Raw genomic sequence first — 17,578 nt, forward strand, 5'->3', positions numbered from 1 at the left:
ATGGAGTTCCAGGATAGTACATGGAAGAACATCTTTCAGTCAAGCCTACTGCCTCCGAGGTGGTAGTCAAAACCAGACTCTAACATTCCTTGTCATCCAGGCCATCCTGTGACAAGCAGACAGAACACCCGAGAGCTGGGTATCTCATCACTTGTCCTGAAGCCTTAACTCTATACCCATCCAAAGCTTGGTGTGCTTAACTGCTCTCTGTGCCTGGCTTTCTACTCATTTTCCTCTCATTAAGAACATATTGGCACAGTGGTTTATGCCTTAATCCCAGCACTCTGGAGTCTGAGGTGGGAGTACTTGAGGCCAGGAGTTTGGGACCATCCTGGGCAACACAGCAAGACCCTATCTCTACAAAAATAAAAAACAAAACTTTAGTCCTAAGTGGTGCATGCTATCCCCCATCCCTCAGTCCTAGCCTGAGGCAGGATAGCTTGAACCCAGGAGTTCAGGGCTGCAGTGAGCTATGATCATACCACTACAGGGAGCAAGACCCCGTCTCTCAGAGAAAAAAATAAAATAAAATAAAACTCTATTGGGTACTAGATGAGTAGTGTTCTGTCCTTGACTACTCTGGCTTATACAACTTCCATTCCAACTAAAAACAGGCAATGCAAGCCCCACCTTCATCAGGATTGGTATGTGTGCACAACACAGATTCCTGGGTCTCATCCCAGATAGGCTTACTGGATCTAAGTCTCAGAAAACCGGCTAACACACATTAAAATTTGGGAACCATCCAACTTGAACACCAGCATCCAAGTGATCAGCATTATCATGCTATTTTTAGGACCATGGTTCAACCTAGAACCAAAGTTCCAGCAGGATGATAGTGAGCAATGAATGCCCTGAACTGTTCATAAACATTTGCACAAATAAACTTTTCTCAGAGTACGGACCTAGAATTTTTATTCGAGGCTCCGAAAAAGAACAATGGGGGAAGAACGGCTAACCTCTGTCATAGATCCATTCCTTTCTGAAAATATCTGTTTAACTAACACCCTCAGTTTTTTTTCCTCCATTCTTGTCCTTTTTCCTAATTCAGCCTGACTGATTATTCCAACTGTTGAAAGCACTTACTTGATGACTTGCAGTATGTTATAGCTCTTCTTGAGAAGGGACAGTTCAGGAATGATTATGTGGGGATTAGGGGGACCTGGCATGCTGGGCTATGAGGGCTCAAGTCCTTTCTGCAGGGTATATAGTAACTGAAAAAAGATGGTGTCCATGATCAGCATGCTCTGGTGAGAAACAACTGATTAATAGAGATTTGCTCTTCACAAGGAGTTGTTAGGACATCAAGTGAGTACTTTTTCTTTAAAAAAAAAAAAAGGAGTACAATAAGCATATTGTAGTAGAGTTAGGAGACCTGGCTTCTAGCCTTCTTCTCAACTAAGCAACAGGTCAAACCAGTAACTTTCAAACGATGTCCTAGAGCAAAAAGGAGTTAAGGAGTGGAGAAGCCAAGTGGATGTTACTTGGGCCTCCCTTTCCCCAAATTTCAAAATAAAAATAGCTTCCCTTCTACCTCTCACTTACTGAGGTTCTAAATAAGAGCTCCTTTCAATAGAAGGATCTGGAGTAATCTGGGGGTAAGGGTCTTAAGAGGCAAAGCTAGTACAGCAACTTAGCATTTCTCCCCCAGTCATACATTCCCCAACTCCTATCTTTATCACCCTCCCTCAAGTATGCAAAAGGCAGCAAAGCAAACAAGAATGCATCTAGGTGACTAAACCAAATGAAACTAGGCTTAAATTCCAGCTTTGCCCAGATTGGGTTGAATTTGACATTGGTCAAGTCTCTCAATATTTTTGACTGTAGATTTCTTCCCTGCAAAATATTCTCACAAGATCAGGATATTACTCAAAATAATGTGGGAAAGTACTTGAGACTAACTAGATCTTCAAACACTGGCAATCCACCCCAATGATCCCTCTGTCCACAACAAAAATCTGTTGACCAAGCCAAAGTCCAATTCCAGGGGAGCTTCAAGGCATCTCTCTTTATGAGGTTTCCTACCCCCAGGAACAGATTATTCAGAAATCTTCTCCAACTTCACAGTTGAGTCTGGCCCAAGGGGCTACCCTCTGCTGCCCTGGAGGATCATGCCTACATTTGCCCTCAGAGACCCAGTGAGAAAACCTTACTTGGGAGACAAAGCCCACATCAGGACACAAGTGAGGAACCTGGAGCAGGGATATAAGAATCTGAGCTCTATGTTCCTGCCACCAAAAGAAACAGCTTTGAGCTTTTCCACAGGGATATGGAGACCTCTAGTGGCAAGAAAGCCACACTCCCTCCCTTGATGTTCCAGCTCTAAAAGCTGTGCTTGCAGATGCCAGGTCCTTCTCTTCAACAAATGTTTACTGAGCTCCTACTGTCCACCAGGCCCTATTGTGGGGCTGGGGATACAGCCATAAGATATCAGGCCTGGTACCTGGCCTTATGACTCCTCAAATTCCACCCCACACAGCTGGGCCTGACAAAAGCTCATAAATGTCCAATTCAGTCTTTATTCAGTTTCATTTTGGGGTCACCAGTGCTAAAAGGTGGAAGATAGGGGAATACCTTTATGCACATCAAAGACCCCAGACTACCCCTCCCCAGAAGGGACAATAGATCCTATTACAGAACTTACACGGTGATGGGGACAAGCAGAGAAAGAGCACAGTCCATACAGAGTTTAAGGGGATTCTGGAAGGCCTTCAGCAACAGAGCATGGTGGTGCTGAGGAAGGAAACAGGGCAGGGTCAGCCACTGATCTGGACCCCCTCAGTGTCAGCCAGAGGGTAGATCTCGATGGCCTCCACCAGGGGTAGCGCCTCCACTGCAGTCTCCATCACAGCAAGGCCAACAGCAGCCTCCGCCTCTGCCAGCTGCTGCCGCACAGCTGCCTGATGCTGCTGCTGGTGGGTCTTGCGGTGCTTCCAGAGGTTGGAGAAGGAACGGTAGCTCTTGCCGCAGTCGGGACAGGAGTACGGCCGCTCACCTGTGTGGATGCGGCGATGTTCTGCCAGGCGCATGGAGATGGCAAAGGCTTTGCCACACACTTCACAGGCAAAGGGCCGCTCACCCGTGTGCAGGCGCCGGTGGTCTTTCAAGTGGGTACTCTGACGGAAAGCTTTACCACAGTCTGGACATGGGTATGGCCGCTCACCAGTGTGGATGCGCCGGTGCACCTGCAACGATGTCTCTGTGCTGAACAGCTTCTTGCACTCACTGCACTCCAGGCCCCGGCGCCGGGCAGGGGCTGCTGTGGCCACGCCTCCAAGGGCTGCTGGGGACGTGACTGGTGTGCGAGTGGCCCGAGGGGCCCGAGGGGCAGGGGGCTCCTTAGCCAGGACCTCTCCAGGCCCAGCCGCTGCATGAGCTGCCTCATGTGCCTGCAGCCGAGCAGCAGAGCCCACTTTTTTGCCACAGGTACCACACTCAAAGCGCCGTGGGGCCTGGGCAGCTGCAGCGGCACAACGGTGCTCACACAGCCGCAGCGAGGAGGGAAAGGCAGCCCCACATGATGGACAGCGGTGGGGCTGGCGCCCTGCATGAACCACAAGCTGGTGCACTTCCAGCAGCCGGCGCAGCAAGAAGGAACGAGGGCACTCACGACACTTGTAGGGGTACTCGCCTGTGTGGTGGTAGCGGTGCATGAGCAGGCGGTAAGGGCGGTGAAAACGCACCCCACATTCCTGGCAGCGGTAGGGGAAGTGTTGGGCATGCACAAGGCGGTGCTGCCTCAGTGTTGAGCTCTGTGTAAAGGCCTTGCCACAATCCCCACACCGGTAGGGCCGCTCCCCTGTATGTGTAAGCCGGTGGCGGGCCAGGTTGGCAGGTGAGTTGAAGGGCTTGGAGCAGTCAGGGCAGGGAAAAGGGCGTTCCCCAGTGTGTGTGCGCAGGTGGTTACGTACATGAGACTTCTTCTTGAACATTTTGCCACAAATGCTGCACTTATGGCGCCGCTCCAGCCGGTGCACAAAACGCTGATGCCGGGTTAGCTGCAATGCCTTGCCAAATTCACGGCTGCAAAGGAGGCAGCGGTAGGTGCCTGGGGCAGTAGGCCCTGCTGAGCTCTCCTCGGACACAGGGGGCTGAGGGGCCTCTTGCTCTCCAGTCTCTGCTGGGGCTGGCTCAGGGAAACTGATGACAGGCTCTTCTGGTGGGACTGGTGTTGTGGGCAGAGGGACACCCCCTACCCCATGGGTACGCCGGTGATAAAGGAACTTAGTGAGATTAACAAAGGTCTTTCCACAGGGACATGAATGCAGAGGATTTGGGGTGTGGGCTCGCCGGTGGGCCAAGAGGAGAGCTTCTGTGCCAAAGGCTAGGCCACAGTCTACACACAGGAAATGCGATTCACTGCTGTGGTCTCCAAGGTGCTGGTCCAGACTGGAAGGGCTAGGGAAGACACGACTGCACAGGGGGCATTTAAAGACGCCCTCCCGGTGACTCCGTAGGTGCTGCTGGAGTTGGTGGGGTGACAGAAAGAGCTGGTCACAGGCTGAACAAAAAAGCTCCTGCGTAGCTGCCCCACCTGGCTCTCCACTATTGTTCCTCCGGGCCTTGCGTCCCCGACGATCACGCCCAATGGCTTCACCGTTGCGCAGTTCGTAACTATGGTCAGAAGATGGCAAGGGGTCAGGTTGTGACACAGGCACCTCTGCAGGTGATGAGGTTAGCATTTCTTGCTGTAAGGCAGGCTCCTCAGACTCTGGGGTAGGAGCAGGGAAATGAGTTGCCTGGTGCTCCAGAAAGTCAGCTGGTAGCTGAAAGAGCTGGGAGCACTCAGAGCACTTGTAGAGAAGCAGCTCCACCTCAGTCACCACCTCAGTGGTGGTGGCAGCTGCAGATGGGACAGCTGCCCCTTCCCCACCCTCTTCTGCCTTTCGGTATGAGTGCTCCACAGCCACACGGGTCTGTCCCATGGGGGGCCCTAGGACAACTGGGGACCCCAGGACAACTGGGCCAGAAGCCTTGGTGGGGGCGTGGCCCGGAGATGTGTCTGCCGGTGGTTCAGCCAGAGCTCCTGGCTGGCGAAGAGAGCCTTGCAATCCACACACTCATAGTGGATGGTGCTGGAGCTCAGAGGGGGTGCCTTGGGTGGTGGCTCAGCTGGGACTGCTTCCTGGGGTACCATTATCTTCAGGTGCAGTTCCTGGTGCTCCAAGAGCTGGCTGGGTGACATCAGCAGCTGACCACACTCCAGGCACTGGTACTGGCTCTCTTGTACTAGGGTTTGATAGAGGCCTGTGCCCGATGCTGCCTCTGTGGCCACAGTGACTCCAGGGTCAGCCACACCCACCAGCTCAAAGTGCTGCTGGGGCACATGAGAGTTCTGGTGCATAAGCACCTCTTCCAGGGATCCATAGAGCTGGTTGCACTCAGAGCAGACATAACGGTGCTCAATGTATAGGACTGTCTCTTCTGACTCCTCAGTCATGGCAGCAGCAAGGCCCTGCTCTGGGAGAGGGGAAAGTGGGGACAAAAGAGTTAAGCTACTGCTTCCTCAGTCCTTCCCAGGGACAGTTCTTTCCCTTTATCACTCTTATCTCCCAATACCTTAACTACTTCTTTGGATTTGTCTAACCCCACATCCTTTCCTAACAATTCTTCCTCCCCTGAATATATAACACCAAACATAAAACCTTCCCAGCATTCTCTTCTCTGGATTCTACCCCAAGTCTCATCTCTGAATTAACTAGAATCAAACTCCACCCACCAGATTCTTGTCACCTGTCCAGTCCCCTCATCTCTTATGCCTCCAGCAGGTCCCATGGTCCTACCCATCACACAGGAACCTATCTCATCTCCTCACCAGTTCATACTACTCCAATTCCCTCTCTCAGGTACCCAGGCCTTAAGCACCTATTTCTTCCAGCCACATTCCTCTAATGGCCTCTGTTCTTTCTCCTAGGTTTTCAGACCTCTTTCTCTTTTTACAGGCAGACTATTCAAGCTGTCCAATGTCCTCCCACTCCACTTTCAGTACCCTTATGTGACATGATCCATCTTCCTTTTTGTTTTTTTTTTTTGAGACAGAGTCTCAAACTGTCACCCTGGGTACAGTGTCGTGGCGTCACAGCTCATAGCAACCTCAAACTCCTGAGCTTAAGTGATTCTTTTGACTCAGTCTCCCAAGTAGCTGGGACTACAGGTGCCCACCACAACGCCCAGCTATTTTTTTGTTGTAGTTGTCATTGTTGTTTGACAGGCCCAGGCTGGATTCAAACCAACCAGCTCTAGTACATGTGCCTGGCGCCGTAACCGCAGAGCTATAGGTGCCAAGCCCCACTCTTCCTTTTTTTTATTTTTAGTCAGAGTCTCACTATGTCACCCTTGGTAGACGGCTATGGTGTCACAGCTCACAGCAACCTCAAACTCTTGGGCTTAAGCGATTCTCCTGCCTCAGATTCCCCAGTAGCTGGAACAACAGGTACCCACCATAACACCTAGCTATATTTTTGTTGCAGTTGTCATTGCTGTTTAGCTGGCCCGGGCTGGATCTGAACCCACCAGCCTCGGTGTGTGTGGCTGGCGCCCTACCCACTGAGTTACAAGCGCCACCCCCCCCCTCCTTTACAATCTTTGCTATCTACTATCTCTCTTGCTGTGATGCACAGATTCCTCACATCCAACTTTCCCTGTCTCTGTCAAATTTTCTCACACTAACCTATCTGCATTTTCTTTCCCACCTTAAAGACTTCTTCATGACACCCATCCCCCCGTTTTTTCCCAGAGACACAATCTCACTTTGTTGCCCTTGGTAGAATGCCATGGTGTCCTAGCTTACAGCAACCTCAAACTCTTGAGCTCCAGTGATCCTCTTGCCTCAGTCTCCCAAGTATCTAGAACTACAGGCGCCTATCACAACACCCGGCTATTTTTAGAGATGAGGTCTTACTCTTGCTCAGGCTGGTCTCAAACTCTTGAGGCTCAGGTAATCCACCCATCTCAGCCTCCCAGAGTACTAGGATTACAGGTGTAAATGGCTGAGTCCAGGCCTTTTTTTTTTTTTTTTTGAGATAAGAGTTTCACTCTGTTGCCCTGAATAGAGTGCCATGGTGTCCTAGCTCATAGCAATTTCAAACTCTTAGGCTCAGTTGATCCCCTTGCTTCCGCCTTCTGAGAGCTGGGACTACGGGTACCCACCATAACACTGGGCTAGTTTTTCTTTCTTTCTTTTTTTTTTTTTTTGTAGAGACAGTCTCACTTTATGGCCCTCGGTAGAGTGCCATGGCATCACACAGCTCACAGCAACCTCCAACTCCTGGGCTTAAGCGATTCTCTTGCCTCAGTCTCCCGAGTAGCTGGGACTACAGGCGCCCACCACAACGCCTGGCTATTTTTTGGTTGCAGTTCAGCCGGGGCCGGGTTTGAACCCACCACCCTCGGTATATGGGGCCGGCGCCTTACCGACTGAGCCACAGGCGCCACCCTGGGCTAGTTTTTCTATCAGAGCTGGTCCCCACACCCCCTTTATATTACTCAACCTCCTCTACAAATCAAGGTCCTCTCTCACACTCTAATTCCCCCTTCACCCAAAATATCCAGACCCATCTTCACAAAAGCCTGCTCTAATCCTTTCTTCATACCTAGACCCTTTCCACCATTCTAACTCATGCGTCTAGGCTTTACAGACACAATTCACATTAATCAATTCTTCACAGCAGTGTCACTCATGCCAGTAATCCTAGAACCCTGGGAGGCTGAGGCAGGTGGACTGCTTGAGCTCAGGAGTTCGAGACCAGCTTGAGCAAGAATGAGACCCCGTCTCTACTAAAAATAGAAAAACTAGCCAGTCATGGTGGCAGGCACCTCTAGTCCTAGCTGTTCAGGAGACTGAGGCAGGAGGATCACTTGAGCTCAAGAGTTTGAGGTTGTTGTGAGCTGTGATGCCACAGCACTTAACCCAGGGTGATAGAGTGAGACTGTCTCAAAGAACAAACAAGAAAAAAAACTTTTTACCCAGAACAAATCTGCGATTCTAACCCCCTCTGAGATATGAATATTCCTTTTTCACAATGACTTAGACCCCTCTTCTTCATACAAAACCACCCCAACTTATTCTGGGATACACCCTCTCTTCATGTCAACCTAAGCTCCTTGTCTTTGCAAAAAAGGCCTACCCTAACCCATTCTGAGGATGCCCAAATACCTTCTCCACACTGTCTTAAGCCCTTATTGCACCCCCACACCCTAAACCATACCCAAACCTTCCTTCACATACTAATTTAACCTTTTCTCATCTGCAAAGACCTCCCCCCACCCATTCTAGGAATGTTCAGAACGCTTCTTCACATCAAATTAAAACTGAACTCCTCTTCTTCCCCCAAAGATCCCCCCATATACTGTAACTCACTCCAAGGAGATCCAGACTTAAATTTCTTTCACAAATACCGTTCCTATTCCTCAAATATCTTTAGCGATACCCAGACCTCCTATTCTTCTCATGTAGAACCCCCATCACCACTTTCATTCAGCAGACACCTCTTCTTCACACCCAAAACCCTCTCACCAAGATAGCCCCCCAACTTCTTAGCAACCTACCATTTCATTCTCATTCCAGGAATACCTAGAGCCCCCCTTTTTAGTACACAGATCTCTTGCAACCCTACTCCCACCCCAACAACCAAATCCCACCTTCACTTCAGCCTAATTACCTGTACTTTAAACGAATTCGAAGGGTACCCAACCCCCAACACACTGTTTAACGTGTTAATTTAACCCCATCCTTTACACCTGAACATCTCCCATAGCTCAATTCCTAATACCCTAACACCAATTCACTACCCTAATTCTTCCCAACCATAACTATTTTCCCTCTGTGTTAACTTAATTACCTCCTATCTCACTCCCTAAACCCTTCACCAGGCACTCAAATGCCGTCTAACCGCTCCAGCCCCTTCAGTCCTGGACTCATCCCACAAACAAGCCCTTTACCCTAGCACCTTATGGCGCCTCCGCGCCCTCTTCGGAGACAGCTCAAAGACCTCCCGCCCCGGTCCCTCCCAGCCCCCGGCCCAAGCCCCGCCCCTCTCCGCTCAGCCCCGCCCCAAGACTCAACCCCTTCCCCACCCGCCGCCCCGACCTGACTGGCCCCCGCCCCGCCACCGCGCGCTCCGCCGGCCGTTGGTGCAGCTCCGCCCTCGCCGCCCGGCGCGCGCTCCCCCCGGGCCCTCAGTGCGCAGGCGAGGTGGCAAAAGGAGGCCGCAGGGTAGTGTAGGGGGCTGGGCCGGCCCTCAGCGCGTCCACTTGTACTCACCCGCCTCTGCCGTCTCGCACGCCCCGAACCTGGGCCCAGGCCACCGTTCCCCTTGCACAGCCACCCTAGCGTTACGCCTCTCTAGCTCCTGCCGTCTCCTCTCGCCTGCTCCGCAGCCTCGCTCTCGCCCCCAGCCACCCTCAGCGACGCCCCTCCCACCTTCCTCTTCGGCCGCCACGGGACGGCCGAGCGCGTCCAATCACCGCTCCTCTGGTCTTTGCCGCTTAGCCAATCGACACTCCGGTCTCTGAGGCTTGGACCAACGGTGCTGAGCGGTGGAGTGCTCCCCAAAGCCCAACCAATCATCTAGCGAAGTTCCCTTATGGACCGGCCCCCAGGTTGATAGTTCCCGCCCCCTTAAGCCTCCCTGGAGGATACTCCTCCTCCACATCCTAGCTGACTCCACCTCTGACGGCTCCAGGAGGGAGCCTTGAACGTAGGGCAGCGTGATGACGTCAGGCAGCGGCGCGAGGCTGCGGCCGCCATCTTGGAGGCGCTGCGGGGTATTAGATGTCGGAGTCAGGGTGCGTGAAAGTCTGGGAACTTGAGGCACGCGACGTCCAGACTGCTGGAGCCGGGGAGCTGAAGCACAGGAACCCCCAAGGGTCAAAGAGAGAAAGTGAAACACCACGTGACACGAATCGCGCGTAGGGAGAAAAGAAAAACCAAGGCTCAAGACTCACTTTATTAAAAAGAGATGAGTGTTAGCCGGACGTTGTGGCGGGCGCCTGTGGTCCCAGCTACTTGGGAGGCTGAGTCAAGAGATTCGCCTAAGCCCAAGGATTTGGAGGTTGCTGTGAGCTGTGTGAGGCCACGGCACTCTACAGAAGGCGAGACTCTGTCTCTACCAAAAAAAAAAAAAAAGATGAGTGAAACCAACTGGAATGAAATGAGAGAAAAAAGAGCATTTTTTTTTTTTTTTTGGAGAGAGGAGTATTGTCAGAAAGCAAGGAGAGGGAATCTAGAGGAAACGTAGGAACAAAAGTTTAATTTTTTTAAACTTAAAAAACGGGCGCGATGGCTCAGGCCTGTAATCCTAATACTCTGGAGGACCAGGAGGGTAGATCGTTTGAGCTCATGAGTTCGAGACCAGCCTGACCAAGAGTGACCTGTCTCTACTAAAAATAGAAAAATTAGCTGGCATTGTTGCCGGCGCCTATAGTCCCAGCTACTGGGAGGCTGAGACAGGAGAATATTTGAGCCCAAGAGTTTGAGGTTACCGTGAGCTATGAGGCCATGGCGCTTTACCCAGGATGACAGAGTGAGCCTCTGTCTCAAAAAAAAAAAGTTTCATTTGAATAAACAGGGAGTTGGGGGTGGGGTAGGAGACTTGAAGGACTATTAGGGTGACAGCCTGAAGGAAGTACACCTGTAGGATTTTATTCTGCTCCATTCCACGGTGATTCTGACCCTGCACAGCTCAAGGACAGTGGGGCCCAGTGTGTCCAAGGGGCCCTGGACATTCCTACTTACCTTCCCTCTAACACTCAGGGCCTTGGGAGTGAGTAGTGTCGGTACTGTTGGAACTGTTTCCAGAGCTACTCCTTGGACATAAAGACAGGGGAACTGCAAGAAGTTCACTTGGTCCAACCTTCTACCCACCCACCCATTCCTCAGGTGAGGAAACTAAGTCTCAAGAGTTGAGTCATTGGCTCAGAGCCTGTAGCTCAGTGCTTAGGGTGCTGTCATGTACACTGAGGCTGGTGGGTTGGAACCCAGCCTGGGCCTACTAAACAACAATGACAACGACAAAAAAAAAAAAAAAAATAGGTGGGTGTTGTGGCAAGCGCCTGTAGTCCAGCTTCTTTGGAGAATCGCTTAAGCCCAAAAGTTTGAGGTTGCTGGAGCTGTGACTCCACGCACTCTGCTGAGGGCAACATTGTGAAACTCTGTCTCAAAAAAAAAAAAAAGAGTTGAGTCATTTACCTGAGACCAAAAGCTGCTAGAGGATGGAACACAGTGAGACCCAGGTCTGTTTCTTTTTTTTTTTTGGCTGGGGCTGGGTTTGAACCCACCACCTCCAGCATATGGGGCCAGCACCCTACTCCGCCAGGTCTGTTTCTTAAGTCATCAGTTTTGCTGTGTCCATTTGGTCTCTAAGTAGATGTTCCAACTTTCTCCCAGATTAAACTCCCTATTATCAGGCCTATGTGGTTAAACCAGGCTGTCTGGATTGGAATCCTGGCCTTGACACTGCCTAGCTATGACCTGGAGGAAGTCAGCTGCCCATGTGCCTCAATTTCTCTCATCTGTGAAATGGGGATAATAACAGCTCTTGTCTGGTGGTGGTTGTGGGGCACTGAGTAAAATTTATGTAGGAGTTAGTTATCTTTATTAGTATCTCCAAGAGTCTAATAATAATAGCTCACATGGGTGTGTCATGATGTACTAAGTGTAATGCTCAGTGCTTCATATGCATTATTCAGTTTAATCCTCTCATACTCCTATGAGAGAGAAACTGAAGCTCAGAGAAGTTAAGTAACTTGTGTAAGTTCCTATAATTATGAAGATGGTCCTGGATGCCTGGAAGCCCCAGTGCAGAGTCTGCAAAAAAAAAAAAAAAAAAAAATTATGAAGAGACAGAGCTAACCCGGGAGGTTACTCCGAGGCCTACATTCTTGTTCCCCAGGCTCTACGGCCTGGCTGGTGGGAAGTTCTGTGGTTATACATTGAGGGGATGAATCCAAAAAGTAGATGAAAGACTTTGGTAGTAATCAGTGAGGCAAAAGCTAGGCCCAGCCTGCTCCAGGCAGTTTGGGTTTGCTGTTAAGGCAAAAATCTGTGGCTCAGTGAGTGGGGTGCCGGCCCCATATACCAAGGGTGGTGGGTTTGGACCCAGCCCTAGCCAAACTGCAACAAAAAAATAGCCAGGTGTTGTGTGGCAGGCGCCTGTAGTCCCAGCTACTTGGGAGGCTGAGGCAAGAGAATCGCCTAAACCCAGGAGTTGGAGGTTGCTGTGAGCTGTGACGCTACAGCACTCTACTGAGGGTGATAAAGTGAGACTCTGTCTCTAAAAAAAAAAAAAAAGAAAGAAAAAAAAATCTGAGGTAAAGCCAGAGAAATGGAAACTAGCCTCAATCTTTGATAGGCTCTTGACCTTGAGCAGATTCTTGCTTCTGCTAAGGCCTCCTTTTCTTCATTTAAAAATCCAAGGATCCAGGCTGTGCCTGTAGCTCAGTGAGTAGTACACCGGCCACATACACTCCAGGCTGCCGGGTTTGAACCCAGCCTGGGCCTGCTAAACAACAATGACAACTGCAACCAAAAAATAGCTGGACGCCTGTAACCCCAGCTACTTGGGATGCTGAGGCAAGAGAATCGCTTAAGCCCAAGAGTTTGAGGTTGCTGTGAGCTGTGACACCACAGCAGCACTCTACCAAGGGTGACATAGTAAAGACTCTATCTCAAAAAAAAAAAAAAAAAATCCAAGGGTCCTTGACCGGGTATGGTGGCTCACACCTATAATCCTAGCTCTCTGGGAGGTTAAGGCAAGTGGGTAGCTTGAGCTCAGGAGTTTGAGATGGGATCTCCCTCTTTCTTGTTCAGCCTGACCAAGAATGAGAACTCGTCTCTATTAAAAATAGAAAAACTAGCCAGGCATTGTGTCAGGCGCCTGTAGTCCCAGCTAATTGGGAGGCTACGGCAAGAGGATTGCTCAAGCCCAAGAGTTAGAGATTGCTGTGAGCTATGATGCCACAGTATTCTACCCAGGACAACAGAGTGAGACTCTGTCTCAAAAAAAAAAAAAAAAAAAAATTAAAAATAATAAAAATCTAAGGGTCTAGCTTGACTTCTCAGGATCTTGAATTGCCCAACTTATCAGGTCAGTTAGGTATCTCTTCTTCAGATGATAGAGGAGTAAGTTGAAGCCTGGATCGTTGCTTCTGGAGGTGGCAGCATGGGACTAGGACTTCTGGGACAGATCGAATTTAGGGAGGATAGGTTCTCTGTGCTGGAACACCTGCATAAGCAAAGACCTAGAGGCAGGTATGAGTCTAGGCTTTCAGGCCTGGCTGGAGCTAATGGTGGTCCTTTGGGACGAGATGTATGTTGGAGATGCCCCACATGCCAACTAGCAGAGGGCTTTCCATGCTAACCTGGCATGTGGTCCTAGTGTTGCCATGTGCCAGCTGTGTGTTCGAGGCATGTGGTCACATGTGCTGGGGGCTGCACGTGAGTATGTTGGTGTCTCCTCCCCATCACGAGCATCGGGGGTGGTGGTGAGTCACAGGCTCAGCCTTCAAGCACCAACTGTCAGTTCCTTCTCCCCAAATTTCACCCCCACCCAGCCGTGCAGCACCCACCCCCACTCTAGATCTGTGTTGCTCTCTCTTCGATACCCCTGCCCCCCTCAGCTCCCTCTGAGAAGCTGCAGGATGTTCTTATATTCTTGGGCTGCAGAGTCTTCTGCTTCTCCTGGCCCTGCCTTCCATCTCCCTGCCCTATTGTCCCACCCTCTTTCCCTTTGCTTCTCTGCTCCCACCTCCTCATCTCTGTGCGTCCCAAGGATTTCTCTATGCATTGTAGAGAATTCCCATGCTCACCACCCACCCCTTCACCTCTGTGGGAGCTATTTCTATTTTGGGGGGCTTCTCCCTCATTTCCATGGCTAGCCACTTGTGCTTCCGTAGGCTTCTTGTGTCTTTGAGCCACATTCTTGTCTCTGTGGGTCCCCTGGTGTTTGTAACCCCACCCCCTACCCCCACCTCCCAGTCTGTGACCTTCTCCAGCTCCTCTTGGCTCTCTCCCTGTCTTGTTCCAAATGTGTGGATTGTTTTCTGTTTTTTTGTGAGTGTCTCTGCCCTCTCCCCTTTTTTCCTTCATGGGGAGCTTTCTATGTCCATGAACTGCCCCTTGTCTGGAGGTCTTTTTCTTGTCTCTGTGGGCTGTTTCCTTGTCTTTGGGGGGCTTTCTTTCTTATCCCTGGGCTTTTCCCTGTCCTTGTCCTTGTAGGTTTGTGGGACTTGGCCCACCTTTCTGGGTGTTCATGGCTGTCTTTCATCTCTTTGCATTTCTCTTCATCTCTGTAACCCTCTCCCCCCATCTCCATGCCCTTCTCCCCAGGTCTCTCTGCCTCTCATCTCTGTGGGCTCCTGTGCCCAGGGCTGCCTGGGCAGGGCGGTGGCATGGGGTGGTGGAGGAGGTGGCTAGGGGTGGGCCCTCTATCCAATGCAGCTCCTTATTCTCATCAGCATTCTCCTCGCGGGGCCCCCAGCCCCGACCAATACGGTCTCCCCCTCCCTCGACTCCCCTCCCTCCTTGCTCTCAGCCTGCCTCCCTCCCTTCCTCCTGCCTGCCCTCCTCCCTCCCTCATCTCTCTCCCCCCGCCCCCCTGCGCTCCAGGACCTAGCGCGGGCGGCGGGCAGGCAGGCAGGCGGCGGCTTCGGAGGGGAGACAAGCGGTGGCGGCAGCGGTGGTGGCGGCCAGCAGCGGGGAGGCAGGCCCAGCCTGGGACTGGAGCCGGCGGCAGCGGCAACCACTGCTGCTCACAGGGACCAGGAGTCTGTGGCCAGGCCCTCCTACTGAGGCCCTGTGCCGGGAGCCCCCAGGACACCCCACCCTCCTCTGCCTTCTTCCACCTGCACGCCTCCCTCCTCTCCTCCCTTCTCCTTTACCCACTTCCCATCCCACCTCATCTGCTCCCCTCTCCATCTCCTCCGGTCTTAGTCTGTCTGGGTCTACTAGCACCCCATCCTCCCTAGCCCCTGCACTCCCGCCTCTCCTTGCCCCCAGCATGCTTTTCCCGTGGGGGCTGAGGGCTTGAGGACTCCAGGCCCTAGCCTCGTCCAGGGCAGGGCCAAGGCTGGGGGGAGGGGGGAAGGGGGTTACCCCCTCCCCCCCCACTAAGCCCTCCCCTCCCCCACTCCTCCTGATGGCCGGCTTCCTTTTCTCCACCCAGTCCTTGCCCCCTGTGGCCCCCCCAGGCCGGCCTGGCTAGGGGAGGGGGCAGGGGCCCTTTCCTGGGCCGGCTTCCCCCTCCCCCGGCTTGCCTGTGCCCCCCTTCCATTTTCACCTTCCTCTCCTCCTTTCCTCCCTCCTTCCCCTCCATTTGCTCCTTCCCCCTCTTCTCTCTCCCCTTCTCTCCTCCATTTTCTCCTTTCCCCTTCCTCTTCTCCCCAGCCTGCCCTCTCCTCTTCCACCTGTCCTTTCTCCCTGCTACCGGGGAGCCACCGTTTTGGATTAGTTGGGGGCCACCGCTGGTGGTGGGGGAGGGGGCCCCTGTGGACTGCCCTCTCCCCCTGCCCCAGCCACACCACCACCCAGCACCAGAGCATCTCCCTGTTGTCGTTCCTCGGGCCTCGGGCCTCGAGGGAGCCCAGCCCTCCGTCCCTCCAGGATCCGTGAGTGTCTGCAGGCGGGGATTGGGCTGGGTTCTGGGTCCTGGAAGGCTGGGCTCAGTGCCGCTTGGCAGGGTCCCCACTGCTCCCCGGACTGGCAAGTACCCTCCCCCACCAGGGGCCTGCTCTGAACCTCCATCTCTCCAGCCTCCATTCACCCTGACCTTTTCTCACCCCTTCTGGGTCCACATCTCACCCCTATACCAACCCCACCTCCTGGGGTCCTACGGGGCTGTCTCTTACTTGTGGGCTCATTCCTCCCAGGCCCCTGGCATGTCTCTGTCTCTGCTTTCTCCCACTGTCAGTCCCGGTCCCAGACCAGACAGACTCTTGTCTCTCTCTCTCTCTCTCTCTCTCTTCCATCCATCCTCTGAGCCTCATCCCCTCTGCCTGCCTTGGGCCCTGTCTCCAGCCCATCCAGATTCAATCTCCTTGAAAAGATGTCTCAGTTTTTGAGTCTCCCATTTCATGTGTCTCTTGGGCCTTTCTCAGACTTTACCCAACTTCTCTCCTCTCTGCTATAGCCGGCCCTTCCTTGGGGTGTTTATGTTGATAACCCTCTCTCCCTGTCAAAGCTCCCTTTCTCAGGTCTCTCTTTTGAGGCTCCCTAGCAGGTCTCTTTCCACTTCTCTCCTTTCTGTGCCTCAGATGTGCCTGTGCTCACCTGTCTCCTCCCTCCCTCTGGGCTTGAAGGCTGTCCTCCTGTTCCTACTTCTCTGCTCTCCCCCAGATCCACTCTGGGCGCCCGGCTCCTCCATCCCTCACTCCTTAGCGCTGCCCTGCCAGCCGCTTGGGTTCACGTTGGCTTTTCCTTGCCGGTCTCACTTTTCCCGCCCCCGTCCTCTCTCCCCACATCTGCGTTACCTCGTGTGCCCTTTCTGCTCCCATTCCTCCCCACACCTGGGGGCTTGAGGGCCCTGGGATCTTCTGCTCCCCCGCATGGCATCCCTGAGTGTCTCAGGGTGGTTGTGCCTCCCTGAGCGAGCAAGCAAGCAGGTGCACGCCCTGGCTCTGCCTGTTCTCCAGGGCACTCACTCTTCCTTTCCGCCTCAGTTTCCTTCCCTGATGCTCTTCTCTCCTGGTTTGCAAATCACCCCTCTCCCTGTGTGCTTCTCCCCCTCTGCCCCTTCCTATTCTGGGGGCCTGCTCTGAACTCTGACATACTTTCTCTTTCTTTCAGACCAGTTCTCACCGTTTTCAGAGTTTTGCTGTCTTTCTTCTTACCATGTTTCTTGTACCAGCTGCTATTTATTTCTGTTCCTGCCTACTCCTTGCCCCTTTGCCTCCTTAACCTGCTTGCTTCTCGCTTGGCTGATGTCTATCATTTGTCCACTTGTCGGTCTTTCTCCTCTAGTGGGGCCCCTGTCTTGGCCCCTTTTACTCAGTTGTTTGCTGTGTTTCCATCTTTGTCCTACATCTGTGAGTCCCAGGCCTGCCTGACATGCTCTCCTTCTCTCTCACACCCTCTGTCTTGTCTCTGTCCCCTGTGGTGTCTCACTTTTAGGCTGTGTCTGTGTCTCATTTAGCCCCAGGTCCTATCTTTTGGGCTTTGTTTCTCTCTGTATGTACCTTTCTATACCTCTGTGTCCATTTGCCGACCCAAACCCTGTCCTACACTCTTTTTCTGTCTTTCTGCTCCCACCTGTGTCTGCCACCTGTGGGACCCTGTTCCTTTCCCTATCTCTCCCTTAGTCTTTCTGTCCTCTAGTCTCTGCTCCCTAATATGCCCCGGAAGTCGCTGGTGTCGCAGGATGACCCCCCCCACTCCTGCCTCTCCTAGCCCCGCCCTTCACACCCTCCCTTTGAGGTCTCCTTCCGGGCCTCCCAGCATCCCTTGCTCCTCCACCCTTGACAAGCCTTCATCTTAGATCCCAATTACAGTTTGCAGCCACTAGCCTGTCCAGCATGCACTCCCACCACCTGCTTCTTCCCCGAGACCCAGAGAGAGAGGGGTGACTTACTCAAGGTCACACAGTGA

General features: G+C 52.5%; 2 protein-coding genes across 3 annotated transcripts in view; one reads left to right on the top strand and one right to left on the bottom strand.

Moving 5' to 3' along the window:
* Nucleotides 1-2,507: 2,507 nt before the first annotated feature.
* On the bottom strand, nucleotides 2,508-9,413 carry ZNF574 (zinc finger protein 574). The gene is given in 3 exon segments (XM_053604862.1): nucleotides 2,508-4,982; nucleotides 4,985-5,460; nucleotides 9,263-9,413. Coding segments are annotated over 2 exon segments (2,682 nt in total). The 5' UTR covers nucleotides 5,441-5,460; nucleotides 9,263-9,413; the 3' UTR covers nucleotides 2,508-2,756.
* Nucleotides 9,414-14,288: 4,875 nt separating this feature from the next.
* Nucleotides 14,289-17,578, top strand: part of GRIK5 (glutamate ionotropic receptor kainate type subunit 5) — a 76,279-nt gene continuing 72,989 nt past the window's right edge. Inside the window, exons 1-2 of one of the 2 annotated variants that reach the window (XM_053604866.1) lie at nucleotides 14,289-16,552; nucleotides 16,597-17,574. The gene's annotated coding sequence lies outside the window, so the exon portion shown is untranslated. The remainder of the gene's footprint in view (nucleotides 16,553-16,596; nucleotides 17,575-17,578) is intronic. The other variant, XM_053604865.1, reaches the window with a different exon arrangement.

Source organism: Nycticebus coucang, chromosome 10, assembly GCF_027406575.1.
Source record: "Nycticebus coucang isolate mNycCou1 chromosome 10, mNycCou1.pri, whole genome shotgun sequence".
NCBI classification, from domain to species: Eukaryota; Metazoa; Chordata; class Mammalia; order Primates; family Lorisidae; genus Nycticebus; species Nycticebus coucang.